Here is a 15601-nt window from a genome sequence, read left to right on the forward strand (position 1 = left end):
TCATATTTAATTAGCAGTGCCAACAAATTTTACCTTAGGATGTCGACTCTTCATTTCATGATTCAAGCAAGAGTTTTATATGTCAAAACTGAATACGTCACAGAGAAAACTGAAACAAAGGGTTTTACATTTATATATATATATAAAATATATTTTATATATATCTAAGAGGCTCCAGATCACTTTGCCTTATATCTTCTAATAATTGTCTCCTATCCTTTCAAAATGAGGAACCCTGTTTTGTTGCTTGTCGGCGTTTTAACTCTTATGGTGGCTACAACAGCTTCAGCAGCAGTAGTGGAACACACATTCAATGTAATAATCTCAAACACCCTTTGGAACCTGTTTCAGGTGGATGTATATAGAAAATGTTACTGATCATTCAGATGTTTATTTGATGCTGCAGGTTCAAAACTTGACAGTTACTCGACTATGCAATCGCCAGCTGATTGTTGCAGTAAACGGTAGCTTCCCTGGTCCGAGAATCCGAGTTCGAGAGGGTGACACACTTATTGTTCATGTATATAACAAGTCACCCTACAACTTGACCGTTCACTGGTTAGTCCTTAGTCCTTACTTTCATTTGAACTGGTTTTCCTTTAACAAAGCTTCCGGTCCCAGCCTGTTTCTGTCATATAATCATGTTTTGATGGCGATCAAGACTTGACTTTCGTAATGCTCCAAATCGGTTCTTGATTTGTTAGTTCAAAAGAAGCTTTCTTTTTTATTTTTAACAATAGTAGGCTTATAATATCCATAATAAAATCGATTGAGTATTAATTCGATTGATATGGATATTATTGTCAATGTAAAAGGACGTAGGTTTGAATGTTCTGAAATACATTATCCTCTTATTTATGAATTTAGAGGAATTATGAGTAATTCTAAATATTGTATAATATTTAACTACTAATTTAAAGAAAAAACTTCACTCCCTACTTTTTTCTCATGTGTATTTTTATCAATAATTGTGTATAGTTTTTATTACAGTTCAATTATTAATTTGTATATTATTTTTATATTATTTGTTAAAAAGTTGTTTTTGTATTATTTTTTATCAGTATGTTATACGACTAGTTTATATAATTAATATATTGTAGTATTCTTCTTTTTTTCTTTAAAGGAATAACTGTCGTATTCTTAAACTATATTTTAAAAAAACCAATTGCTTTTAGTTATCGTTTATACTAGATAAACACTTTATTAATTTGTTGTTACCTTTAATCAAGTTATCGACTCAATTATAAAATTATAAAATATTTTTTTAATTATAATTAATATTATTATGATGATTTTTTTTTCTTTTCATATTTTTATATAATTTTTTAACTAAAATAATTACATATTCAAGTATGGAACACATGGTAAATAGTATTACAATGCAAATTCATTACCACTCCACCTATATTGATCAATATAAAATATTTTCTTTCCCTTACATCGTGAATATTGATAATGTTATTGATTGAGTTTGTATTACCAATAAACTTGACATACACTCAAAATAGATGTAGTTATGTGTTTAAATTTAATATTTTTAATATGATTTATTTATGTGTATAAATTTCGTGTATTCACAAATTAGTATATTCTTTTCATTTGACATATTGTATGTATTATTAATTAGTTTCAAACCATATGTTTCATTATTTATTATATGTTATTTTTAAGCACACTCTTGTATTCTAAATACGTAGTTTTCACACCAATACGCGTGATGAAATTTTTGTTTTCTTTAAATAATTCATATTTGATATAATGACTTTATAAGTGAAATTAAAAAACTTTGTGGAGTGTACTAAATAATTTGTTCAACTTTAATAAGATATGTGTAAAGATTCTGATCTAACAACTGGTGATTGTTTGAATAGGCATGGAGTGTATCAAAAACTGAGCTGCTGGGCGGATGGACCCAACATGATAACTCAGTGTCCCATACTCCCTGGGAATAAATATACATACAAGTTCAAAATCAGCGGTCAAGAAGGAACCCTGTGGTGGCATGCTCATGTCTCGTGGCTAAGAGCCACTGTCCATGGCGCACTCATTATTCGTCCGAAATCAGGCCACAAGTATCCCTTCCCTAAGCCCCACAGAGAAGTCACTATCATATTAGGTACAGCATTAGCTAACCACCTATCTTAAACACTCATTATTAATTTAATGATTGAAAAATTTATTGACCATCCACAAAGATGACAACGAAAGCTTTTATGTTTTTCAGGCGAGTGGTGGAATGCTGACGTCATGGATGTTGAGGAAGAGGCCGTGACCAGTGGAGGTTTACCAAATATTTCCGATGCTTTCACTATAAATGGATGGCCCGGAGATCTCTATCCATGCTCTCAAAACCGTAATTAATTATCCATAATCATTAATATATTTCATTAAAGAATAATATTTGAAACACCGCAGGTTTACATGTTGTGAATTGATTTTTAATCAGACATGTACAAGCTTAAGGTTGAGCCAGGAAAGACTTATCTCTTACGCATAGTCAACACTGCACTCAACGGACAGCTTTTCTACAAGATAGCGAATCACAACCTGACGGTTTTCGCCATCGACGCTGCCTACACGAAACCTTATGTCACCGACATCATCATGATAGCCCCAGGTCAGACCGTCGACGCATTGCTAGTCGCCGATCAAGACATTGGGTCGTATTACATGGCCGCTAGTCCGTATTCTACCTCAGTTGGTATACCGTATGATAATAATACCACAAGGGGCGTCGTGGTGTATGATGGTGCCCCACCCATAGGAAAGCCATTAATGCCAACCCTCCCCGCTTTCAGTGACACCGCTACGGCTTACAAGCTCTCTAGTAGTTTAAAGGGTTTGAAGGATGGACCTCATTGGGCACAGGTTCCAAAAAACGTGGACTACAAAATGTTTGTGACTGTTGGATTAGGGTTCACTCCTTGCGAAGCAAACAGGACATGCCTGGGTCCAAAGGGAACCAAACTCTCAGCGAGCATGAACAACCAATCCTTCGTGCCACCCAAGAGAATGTCATTGCTGCAAGCTTTCTATTCGAACGTGGATGGCATCTACACCACGGATTTCCCTGTCAAGCCCCCTATTGAATTTGACTACACCAATGCTACTATCAACAACTACAACCCAGCGTTTCTCTTTGCTCCAAAAGTTACTAAGGTGACAAAGCTAAAGTTCAACTCAACAGTGGAGATGGTGCTTCAGAACACTGCTATTATTGCAGTGGAGAATCATCCCATGCACCTCCATGGCTCAAACTTCCACGTATTGGCTCAAGGGTTTGGGAACTATAACCCTTCCAAGCATAGGGAGATGTTCAACCTTGTCGACCCACAAATTCGTAACACCATTGGCGTTCCAGCTGGAGGATGGGCAGTCATTAGATTCACAGCCGATAATCCAGGTTAGCTTTCCAATATCATTGCTACTCATTCGTAAGTTTGATTCACTACGTATACTGAAAATACTTTCAATATAAATGTAGGTGTATGGATAATGCATTGTCACTTGGACGCGCACTTGACCTATGGCCTCGGCACTGTTTTCATGGTTGAGAATGGACCAACTCCCGAAACAACTTTGCCTTTACCTCCGGTAGATCTACCAAATTGCTAGAAGTTCAAATTTTGCACAAAACCATGGCTGAAGTTTCTTAATATTTATTTGGATTTGATTTCATATGTGGTCCCTTTAATTTATGAAAACAGATTTAAAATCCAATAATGATATCCAATTATACAAAGCGTTGTTTACTCGTTTTCCATTTATCAGGATATTATTTTTAATTATAAAAATATTCCCTTTGTTTTTCTTCTTTTTGGTCTTTCTTGACGCCCTTTTTGTCTTTTTTTTTGGCCCTTATATTAATCCTGATTGGATGGATGTGGTAATAAGATAAGGGCTTCCCAAGATTGACCATTCTAAAATTCAAAATTCAATGTTTGGTAGAAAAGTCTATTTCCACTCCATCCAACCTCCATTCCATAAAATTTTATTTCCTTTTAACATTAATTTTTGTTTCTAAATGCTTATCTAGAGTTTAATCCTTTCAACATTTTCCAAACAATTTAAAGCCAACCCATCTCCTTTGCCTACCACCATCAGGTCCTCTATGATCTTTTTCTTTTTTTTATTCTTTTACATTTTGATATATGTTCTCTACCTTACGTCATAAGCTTCCCAATTCTATCTTTAATAAAAAAAAACTAAAATATCAATATATATATAATATTAGCGTTATACAATAGAAAAATTGTTATCTTAGTACTAATTTTTTTGATAAACTAGACTAGAAGTAATTAAACTATTAATAAATTTATAATTTGTTTATTTAACTTTAAAAAATTATAAAATTGTCACTAAATTATTCTAAACGTTTTTATTTAAGTAACTAGACTATTAAAATCATTATTGTATAGCCTTTTATGTTCACACTACCTGCACCAATCGAAAGCTCTATTTCTCCTTATTTTCTATAGTTTAGTTTTGTTTTAATGAAACAGTTTTGAACGTCATGAATCTTGAATCTACAAACTAAAATTCACATAACTTTTTTCTCCAATCTCTGACACTGGCCATCAAATCAACTTGGATCAAAGGCATGTTCATCTATTCATTGATGGATACTAAATAACCATCGTTTGGAGCTCATTAGCTGGACTTTTTAAAAAAAAAAACCTTGACAATCCAATAATTTTAAATAAAAAATTTCTAATAGTTTAATGACTTTAATAAAAAATTTAAATAATTTAATAATATTTTTTTAATTTTTTAAACTTGAATCAAAATATAAACTTATGAACTTTACCCAAATATTTTTTCCACCATTTTGGTACCTTCACTTTCATTACGTCATATCTTTACCTCAATGTGTTTTTCAGTTAAAAGAAACAGTTGTTGTGGCAATAGAGGATAATAAAATATTCACACATGTAGAGAACATCACATCAAAGGAATGATCAAGGTTTGCTCTATAATACAATTATTAGTTATAATAATAAGTTTATAAATATGTATGGAAAAAGGATTACATTTTTTATATTTTTTTCATAATTTTTTATATAATATATGTTTTAACAAATCAATTTATTAATTTATTTGTATTTGTCATACTTGTAAATATTTTAATTGATTTGATATTTTTATTACATTGATATAAAATATTATTTATATTAATATATTGTAACGGCCAAATTTTGTGTTTTTAAATGGTAGAATTTAACAAGTGATTAATTTAGTTCAGTAGTTAAGAGTTATGCTTGTGTATGTGAGGTTTTGGGTACAAATCATTCCATTAAATTTTTGTTATTTGTGTCTCAACCAATATCTTTAAACATTTGATTTATAAACTATTTTTGCTCAAAACAAGAGTGAGCCTATTAGTTTAGAGGTAAAGTCTTAGCTTACTCATAGGTTTCAAGTTTGAAACCTCTTGTGTGTATGAAACCAAAATATTTTTTGTTCTCCCTAAGTGTCTGTCATGTGGATGTGGTTGGGTCAATTTCAAACTCTAGATAATATGATAAGTTATCAGAAGATCTGGTTGGTTAAAGATTGTTGTCTTTTTTTAAAAATAATTAAAATTATAAGATTTTTTCCCAAATTTTTCTCCCACTTTTTCTCACATTCACTTCCCCACTTCCTTAGTTTTCTTTTTACTATCTTTGTCGCTTCCCTACTCTATTTTCCCTCTTCATTTGTTGGTTTCATAACTAAAAAAAAACCATCATCTTTTACTTTTTGCTTTTGCTAATTCTACTTCTATTGTGGTGTAAATCGCTTTGCTATTACTCATGCTGTGCGTATTGGACGAGAATCTAACGAGTTCGACATTGTATAAGTGTCGTTGGGTTTCTTCCTTCCATAGTGTGTGTCTACTTTTTTCGTTATTTTTGTTAGTTAGTGATTAATAGGTGTTTTGTACTGCGTTATTGTTGCCTCTACTTGTGTTAGGGTTTTTCTATGTGAAGTTTGTGAAACATAAACTCCTCCAACGGTTTACGTGCCATTTAAGGCTGTTGTTTTTGCAAGGGTAAGTGATTAAAGTTTTCAATTGGGGGCCTGATTCGGTTGTTTAGCCAACCGTTTAGCATTTGCAATCGAATCTTGAATTTAGTGTATCACTAATAATTTTTATGTTCTAAAATGTCGATTTAAGTTTTGGATTTCTCATTATTGATATTGCTTCAAAAAACGACGATGTGTGTAACCAAAAACTCGAAAAATAGCAAACGATTCGAAGTCAAAAAGTGGATTGCCGACATCTTATAGTCATGTGCCAGGTCATGTGAAAAACTGGGTGAGCCACACGACCGTGTGGACCACACAAGCTGAGTTATTTGGGTCGTGTGGGTCACACGAGCATGTGTCAGATCGTGTGGGCTTAATTTTCGTAAAATTTAGTTAGGGTCGGATTTGAAGTGCAATTTGAGATTAGTCACTTCGTATGCTCCAATATGTGTTATGTATGATATATATAGTTATGAAATCTGATATTTTGTCTCTATTTATATAACTTCTGAAAACATGATTTTATAATATGATATGTTTAGCATGTATGTATCTGATATCTGATTAATGCTGCATGAACATTGGGGTGGATATAGAAAAGATAGAGAAAGTGTTGGTAATTTAACCAATTATCACCTCCCGACCTCTAACTGATTAATCAATTGGTTGATACTCACTTATCTCCTGACCTCACTTTTTCAATAGGATAAACTACGATTTACTCGGCCAAACTTATCTCCAGATCTCATTTAACTTATAATTACTTTCTAGATTTTCCAAACCTAGGATTTAGAAACACGTAATTTAAACCAACTAATCCTATCAGGAAACCCTAAATCCCCCGTTAATCACATCTTCATCCACTCGTTAATCTCCCCTAAGGGATTTAGCCACTCACGGTATTCATAATCTCAAACTCAATTGAATTAAACATGTAAATAACATGATTGAATTGAAAGAGAAAAGATATTAGAATAATCCTGGAAAGAGATTAGAACAATCCTAGATTTTATGTCAATTGAAAAATGGAGTAGTAAATCTCGCGATTGGAATAACAAATATCATCGCTTGCGAAGCAAATAAACTGAAATACTTTAATTAAATAAAAAAAACTCTTGGATTGAAACCAATTTCAAGAGGAAAGAACAAAGAATTTATGAAAATTAAATGAAAACTAAATCTAATCCTACTCCTAATCTACGAGGGTTTTTGGATGAATCTAAGACGACTTGGTTATATCAAACCCCTAAAGTTTCATTTATAGGAGTGTTGGCAACCTGAATTAGGTCTTTGAAACGTCCTAAGTCTTCATATAAAGTTGATTGTGCGGACAAAAATAGTCCCAAAATACTTGGGCAGCACGTTGAGCTTATGTCCCACCATGCAAGGCCTACGGCGTGACACGACATAGGTTTTATGCCTTCCTTGGTTCGTTTCATGCTTTGACAGCTCAAGAAGCTTGTGCATCACTCGTCCCTTACTCCTATGTCAGTTGGGCCTATAAATCATCATCCTACACACTCAATTCACCATATTAACATTACCTAAGGCCCGTCTCGGCCTAATAGGTCACAACACTCACAAAATGTATTAAAAAAACTTATTTCATTAACTTTTAATACTAACTACTAAATACTGAAAATGCAATATAAAATACTAAAATGACTAGAAAACAAGCTCCTTAAGTGCAAAAATAGAACGAAATTACTACTACATTTGACACCAAGTCAAATATTCAAACATTGAAGTCCTTGCTTGTCCTCAAGCAAACTAAACAAACTAAAACAAACTAAAAATAGAGGATAAATATGAAAGAAAAGAAAATTTACTTGAGCTAGCTTGAAATTTGAAATTGGATAAAATTACATTAGCAAGATAATGTAGATAAACATGTCATTCTAGAATGATATACAATTGACTCTCAATTTCTAAAATTAGACGGGTTAGTTCATTAAACTACAAAGCAAACAAATAAAACAATGTTAAGTATAGGTTTCCATCAAAACAAATATATAAATATATAAGTATGTTCAAATGAATATAAGCGGTAAAAATATCATAACTTGGCACAATATCATCCACATAAAGTACTACCTAAGTCACATGGGACTTTTCGGCTTGTAACGTTATACGACTTAGGTTGGTTTGGAATTCAATAATAGGCTCGAAAAAATGATTAAGCACGAAAGTAGTTTGGAATATTGTATTGTCCCCGACACTCCCTCGAGTATACATGTAGCTCACAACCATATATCCACTTCTCTCACCTTTCTTATTTCTCTATTTACGAATTAGTATAGTATTCATGAGTACAATCATCTGAGCTTGTATTATCAATTTTTTTCAAACAAATGTAAGTGTACTTTTTTGCCAACTCACTTTGCTTTTATTTTTTTTTCTTCGAGATTTTCTCAATTTGGAATTTTGCCTTATTTTCTACAAGCTCAAAATCTAATACTCGTTATACCATACAATTCCTTAGTTCACTCATTTTTTTCTCTTTTAAAACCACCTTAATATATCTACCTAATCCCTCAATATCAATGGTCAGACGTCTAAATCTGTGCAAGGACTAAGAAATAAAAGATCAAATAAAATATTCTTTAGGCTTAGGGTTTCATTGACGGTTCATCAAGAAAATAGATTTAGGTTCAAAATAGGTATTAAGGAAATATTTACGGGATAGCTTTTTAGTTCAAAAAATTTGTCTATCAAACAATGCCTTAAGTCGTCCCTTGCTAATTCTATAAATGGATTAAATCGGCCAAGTCTATCGATTTCTACAATCTATAATTCAATCAAACATGCATGTTATTTATATACCTATTTATCATTTGGTATACTTAACATCTTAAATCTATTCACAGTGTAATAAATTGAACTAAGTAGTCTAACATTACATAATTTAGAATAAATTATTATCAAACTAAATTTACAATTTATTCACAAAAGCCTATTAATATGTCACTTGTATTTCTACAAGCTCAAGCACATAGAAAACATGCAAAATAAAAATTTAAAGAACTACTAAAACAAAATAAAATAACAGAAAAAGAAAAAGAAAATTTTTAAATTTTTCTAAGTCACCCACATTCTTTATTTGGCACATTGTCTCTAATGTGCAAAAAAATATAAAGGATAGAGGTTACTCGATTGGCGTGATTCGTGCAATACAATTGGTAAGATTCCATCTCCTTTTGATTACGGCGCAATCTTGTTGTGCCTTCAAAAATTTGGACTTCCTACTAAGAAAAACTAAACACAACTACATATATAAAATATTAAAATCCTAACTAAATAAAAACCAAAAATAAAAATCATCTAAATAAGAATAAAATAAAATGTCCAAATTTAAATAAAATTTTAAAATTAAATTAAATTGTTTAAAATTATTCTAAATCAGGATCTGACGCTTCATCCACTTTGCCCAGTTTGTTCTTCGAATCTTCCTCCAGATCTTCTCTGAGATCTTTCCTAACATTTGATTCCTTCTCTTCATTCCTCTTGCTTGGTTTGCCTTTACCTCGTACTTAGCTACTGGAACTTGTGGCAGCTTCAACCCACTTTTCCTCACATAATCCTCAAAAGTTGGTCCAGCTTCTTGCATCCATCGAACTATCCATTCTGAATTGGATAGCGCATTCTCACCAAGATGTGGTTTTGTCTTTATCACCCATTTTTGTTTCCTATTCCCTATAAGATATTCCACACTTGGTTCCAATATCGGAAACTTGATTGGTTGTAAGACACGGCCTAATTGTCCCACCGACACCTTTGCTTATCGGCATAAGTATGTTACAAAGTGTGGGAAAAGTAATTCCACATCTTTTCCTTGCACGTTGGAGTACGCTTCAATATATCCATGTTCCCACACAAACTTTTCCCTTCGTTAAACCGCATATAACAGCGTTGCCTAGAATATATCAATATTGGACATGTCTGACGCTAGGCAGATTCAAGTGCTGATAAATTTCAACCAGATTCTAGCTTTTGAAGTTAACTTCACTTAAGAGAATGATATGGGATAGTCTGTTCTTGAAACACCCTTAACCCGTCTCCATTATCGGATTAGGGTTACAGGATGCTATGACGATTAACAAGTCCAAAAATATGTCAAAACAATTTAGAGTTCAATTTAATCATCATAAATCAATAGTCATTTATTATTCATAGCATATATACGAGAATGAGACTTAAATCGAGCTTGCAGAACCCAAAAATTAGCTTAAAAACAAGTACGGACTAATCTGAAAGAAAACATAAAGAAACAGCAAAACCTAAAAATAGGGGTCACACGGCCATGTGACTAGGTCGTGTGGTAGAGCCCAGACTGTATGGCCTAAAAATAGGCCATGTGGCCAAATTGTGTAACAAATTGTGTCTTTGTAAATCAGGGTCACATAGTCGTGTTGCTAGGCCATGTAACAAACTGTGACCGTGTGGACAAACCTGCACCAAAATCAAATAGGCCACATGGTTGTGTTGGGTGACCGTGTGTGACACACGATCGTGTGGCAGACCGTGTCATAGGTCATGTGCACCTAACATACCTAGAGGTGTGCACAATTCGGGTAAAACCAAAAAAATTCGGTTAACCGACCGAATTCGGTTAATCGGTCGGTTAACCGAATTTTTTCGGTAGGGGGTTGGTTAATAAATTTTTAAATTTTCAATTAACGGTTAATTCGGTTCGAAACAGGTCAGTTAACTAAATTTTTCAGTTAACCAAAAAAATAATATATAAAATTATAATATATAAATAGTTTACTATTTAGTATTTACCCAAACCCAATCTAATATATTTAAACCCAACTGGCCAACCCAACCCAATTACTTAACTTAATTACCCAACCCAATACAAATAATTTAATAAATAAAAATAAAAATCTAAAAGTAAAAATCTAATAAAACTAAAACACCCCTACACTACTCACACTCACACAGTCACAGACGATAGAAAGAAAAAACCCTAACTTTTCAATTTTGAAATCCCTAATTGAAAATTTGAAATCTCTCAAAACCTTCAAAATCTCCCAAAAGGCCAAAACCTTCAAAAGTATCATAGCTGCTGGAGGCTGGAGGCTGGAGGCTGGAGCTACGGCTGGCTGCAACCCACTGCTGTTGTCGTCGAAGCTAAGGACAAGGTGTTGTTCGGCTGGTCCAAAGAAAGCGATAGGTAAGAGATGAAGGATAACGAAAATAAAAGAATAATATTTTAGCCTCACTTTCCTTTGTTTCTTAATATTCCTAGACGATTCAAAAGCTTAGAGTTAGTAGACACTAAATCCAGCCTAAACCAACCCGACATTTAACTTGCTGTCCATCTCAGCTCTTACCTTGTTTCTACTCGATGTTTTCTTCTTTTTTATCTTTTAGGTTGAGATAAATGCATATGGCTTTAGATTTCCAGAATCATGATCTCATAAGGGTCAGAATTTGAACTTTTTGATTGTTTAATTGTTGAATTGTAACAAAAGGGTAAACTGATTGGTCCTTCAATTAAAGATTGTAATACGGATAATATATACAGAGTTCATTGGGCGTAGAGAGATATCGATAATATGTGCATGTTTTTACATGTTTATGTAATAAGCTTGTCAAGATATTCAATTGAGTTATATTTCTATAGTTTCATTCTGTTTTAAGATAATAATAAAAAACCCTAAATTATGCTTTTAGTTACTTTCCGTGTTTGGTTTGTAGAAAATGTGCTTAATTTCCTTATTTGATTATTTATACCTGAGGGGCCTTTTTCATAATTTGTTTTATAGTTAAAATGATATTTTTAATGCTAATTAAAAATAATAAAAAATTGATTAGGTGCATAAGCCATTTGAGTGAATTAGTTTTGATAATTTCAACTCAAGCTTGGCTCATATTATGAAGCCCAGTTTCATATTTTTTTAAAAGAATGCATTTCATCTAGTTTTAATCTTCATATTGGAAACTGAAATTGATAGAATTAGTAAAATAAATGCTTTGTTTTCTTTTCGAGCAAGTAAAATAGATTTCCTTATAACAAATGTGAAACAAGTCTTTTTTTCGGTTACATGTAACAGACATTAAAAGCATCCATCCACTTTCGCATTGAAACAAGGCTAAGTGATTGAATTCTAACCATAGATTTTTTTTACCCTTTTAGAGCATTAAATTATTGATAACGAAATTCATTGACCCTATTTCATTTTCTAATATATGAGACTCAAACTTACCTCTTTTTTGGAGTTATATCCTTGAATCGTTTTTTTTATATTTTATTTATTTTGCAATATAAAAATAAATATTTTTATTTGCTGTAATTTATTTATTGTTGTAATTTACAAACTTCTAATATGTTTAATATTATAAATGTATTTTAATTTTTTTTTTTTTTGCAGAATGTCCACCGAACCAACATCTATTGAGGGTAGTGTTACACCTCCTACTTCGATAGATTCTGAAAATTCGGGAGTTGGAGCTTCAACCCAAGCAAATGTGACTACTGGAAAAGAAAAGCCACTCCTCAAAGGTCAGAAGTTTGGTCTCACTTCACTAAGATTATTAATAGTGAAGGTGCAAGTAAGGCTAAATATAATTATTGTTAAAAGGAATTTTGTTGTGATGTGAAAAAAAATGGTACAGGGTCATTGAAATATCATATTGGTTCATGTAAAAAAAATCCTAGCAATGTTGTTGACCCTAGTCAAGGACAACTAGTTTTACCTAGAAAGGGAGTTGAAGGGGGGGAAGGGCATCTTTCAACTTGGAGATTTGATCAAGAAGCATGTAGGAAAGGATTAGCACAAATGATTGTGATTGATGAATTACCTTTCAATTTTGTTGAAAGTGAAGGGTTTAAGAAATTTATGTTTGTGGCATGTCTTAGGTTTCATATTCCTTCACGAACTACTATGACTAGGGATGTTTATCAATTGTATTTAGATGAAAGGGTCAAGATAAAACAACTTTTGAGAAGTTCTTGTTCTAGAGTTTGCTTAACTACTGACACATGAAATTCTTTGCAAAGAGTTAATTATTTGTGTATCACTGCTCACTTTATTGATAACGATTGGAAATTGAATAAAAAGATTTTAAACTTTTGTACAATTTCTAGTCATAAGGGTTAGTCCATTGGGATGATGATTGAGAAATGCTTGTTGAATTGGGGTATTGATAAGTTGTCTACTGTTACTGTTGATAATGCAAGTTCAAATGATGTTGTTATTGGTTATTTGAGAAAGAAATTTAACCCTCGATGGGGTTTAGTTCAAAATGGTTAATATCCTTATATGAGATGCATGGCACACATTGTGAATTTGATTGTTGTTGAAGGCTTAAAGGAAATGAATAAATTTGTTGAACGTGTTAAGGGGCTATTAGATATGTGAGACAATCTCCAGCTAGATTACAAAAGTTTAAGGAGTGTGTTGTGGTGGAAAAGATAGAGTGCAAGAAGATGTTGTGTCTTGATGTTTCTACTAGGTGGAACTTGACCTACTTAATGTTAGACACTGCTCAGAACTTTGAGAGAGTTTTTGAGAGATTTGAGGAGCAAGATACAAACTTTAGGGCTGAACTTGAAAGGGGAGAGGGTTGGCCTAGTGTGGATGATTGGGCTAATGTTAGAAACTTGAGGAATTTCTTGGAACACTTTTATGAAATCACTTTACGTATATCTGGCACTTCATATGTCACGTCTATTAATTTTTTTGACGAGCTTTCTGAAATTGATATTCTTTTACGAGATGCTTAATTAAATAGTAATGTTGATTTCAATGTTATGGCTATCAAGATGAAAGAGAAATATGATAAGTATTGGGGTGATATTGATAAGATGAATTTGCTTATGCTTGTTGCTTGTGTTTTAGATCCTAGACAAAAACTAAAATATCTTGAATTTGCACTTAGTGAAATGTCTAGTCCTGAAAAAGCTTGTGAAATGATGCAAAAATTGAAGGAATCTTTGTATGAATTGTTTGATGAGTATAAGCCTCTACTTCATAGTACTTGTAGCCAATCGAGTATGCCAACACATGTTTCTCTCGGTGAACCACAACAAAAAATGAAAAGGCGAATGCAAGCTTTGTATAAAAAGCGTGAGTTGGAAATTGGTGGTGAGGATAAAACATCTGAGTTGGATAAATATCTAGCTGAGGCTAATGAGGATTTTGTTGAAGATTTTGATATTTTATTGTGGTGGAAAGTGAACAGCCCTAGATTTCCAATTCTTTCAAAAATGGCAAGAGATGTGTTAGCTATACCGATTTTTACCGCTGCTTCAGAGTCTACATTTAGCACCGGGGGACGTGTGCTTGATTAATATAAGAGTTCTTTAACTCCTAAAATTGTACAAGCTCTTATGTGTACTCAAGATTGGATTCGAAAATCATTATCACAAGAAGACATCAAAAAGATTGAAGAACAAATCCAAGAGCTTTTGACATGATTGAAAATGGTATATTTGTTGTTTTATTTTAATAGTTTCAATTTTTTTACCATATCACTCCTACTTATTTAATTGATTTAATGTTTAGACTTTTCTTGGAATGCATCAGAGCCTGCCCTAAATTCATGAGCTTTCGTGAGTTGAAGGGTATACTTACTATCTTATTCTTGTTAACATACAATCTATTTATTTGTTTATATTCTTTGATATTTTTTAAATGCGTATATTTTTATTATATGTTAATTTTTTGCACATGTATTTTTTGTAGGTATAATGCAAATGGAGATTTTTTGGAGAGAAGAAATGGATACAAATGGAGAATATTAAAGACTTACATTTCAATTATGTGTTAATTTCAAGACTTATGTAATGTTTTTAATTATGTAGTGATTTAATACTAATATATATTGGGTGAAAATGTGTTGAGACAAATGAGTTTCTCAATATATTTATCTTATGAATATATTAGTGTCAGGCACAAAAGTAAGGGCTAGGAAAAAGATGGTAATGCTGTCAAAAAATTTCTAAGGGAGTGGGAAAAAGGGATTTGGGTTAGTTGAGCCCTTTTTTTATTTTTTGCTTTTGTTTTTGTTAATTCAGTTAATTCGGTTAATTTTTATACTTATTTTAACTAAAAATAAAAAATATATAAATTTTGGTTAATTCAGTTAACCGACTGAATTAACCAAAAAAATTGCGGGTCGGTTAATTTTTTTTGAAAAAATTTCGGTTCGGTTAACGGTTAAAAATTTTGAAAGGTCGGTTAATTTGGTTAATGCTATTTCGGGTCGGTTAACCAAATGAACACCCCTAAACATACCTTCAAAGCCAAGTCATATCATTTGCATCTATTTTTTTCCTATTCAAAACACACTAAAACATGTCATAATATACCAAATAACATTCAACCTAAGTGTCTAACCAATATGCCCTCATTGGCACCATAATCAAACAATAAAACCATTCCACATTCATCATTCACTAAATCACAATAATATACCTATCAACCAAACCATAGCATCTTATCACATCCATAATATAACAGTCCATTTTTAGCTAAATCGGAAAATTAGTTTCGAAACCACAAATCTGAGGTCAAAAAATTATTTTATATTATTTTAAGTGTTTACAGTAGGATATCATGTATGTGTGAAAGTTTCGTGAATT

The 15601-nt window shown here is 32.2% G+C and overlaps 1 protein-coding gene and 1 long non-coding RNA gene across 4 annotated transcripts; both read left to right on the forward strand.

Annotated features, from left to right (window-relative positions):
• The first annotated feature begins 183 nt into the window (after positions 1-183).
• On the forward strand, positions 184-3813 carry LOC107948851 (laccase-7). The gene is made up of 6 exons (XM_016883499.2): positions 184-315; positions 407-558; positions 1872-2116; positions 2225-2353; positions 2447-3403; positions 3485-3813. Exons 1-6 carry the CDS (start codon positions 226-228, stop codon positions 3613-3615), a joined length of 1704 nt encoding a protein of 567 aa, XP_016738988.1. The 5' UTR covers positions 184-225; the 3' UTR covers positions 3616-3813.
• A 7086-nt stretch (positions 3814-10899) lies between these two features.
• Positions 10900-14897, forward strand: LOC107948852 (uncharacterized). 3 transcript variants are annotated; one of them, XR_001697576.2, is made up of 4 exons: positions 10932-11185; positions 12387-14443; positions 14523-14581; positions 14703-14897. It is a non-coding gene; the product is annotated as an uncharacterized lncRNA (long non-coding RNA). The 3 variants fall into 3 exon arrangements; XR_001697575.2 differs by lacking the exon at positions 14523-14581 and having other exon boundaries at positions 10900-11185; positions 12387-12517; XR_001697577.2 differs by lacking the exon at positions 14523-14581.
• The last annotated feature ends 704 nt before the right edge of the window (positions 14898-15601 follow it).

This window comes from Gossypium hirsutum, chromosome A04 (genome assembly GCF_007990345.1).
Source record: "Gossypium hirsutum isolate 1008001.06 chromosome A04, Gossypium_hirsutum_v2.1, whole genome shotgun sequence".
Taxonomy (NCBI): domain Eukaryota; kingdom Viridiplantae; phylum Streptophyta; class Magnoliopsida; order Malvales; family Malvaceae; genus Gossypium; species Gossypium hirsutum.

Bases quoted from the DNA above. Each gene is read 5' to 3' on its own strand.
- LOC107948851 (XM_016883499.2), top strand. From the start codon at position 226: ATGAGGAACCCTGTTTTGTTGCTTGTCGGCGTTTTAACTCTTATGGTG. The intron at 316-406 runs GTAATAATCTCA...TTGATGCTGCAG, and splicing joins TAGTGGAACACACATTCAAT to GTTCAAAACTTGACAGTTAC. The intron at 3,404-3,484 runs GTTAGCTTTCCA...ATATAAATGTAG, and splicing joins ATTCACAGCCGATAATCCAG to GTGTATGGATAATGCATTGT.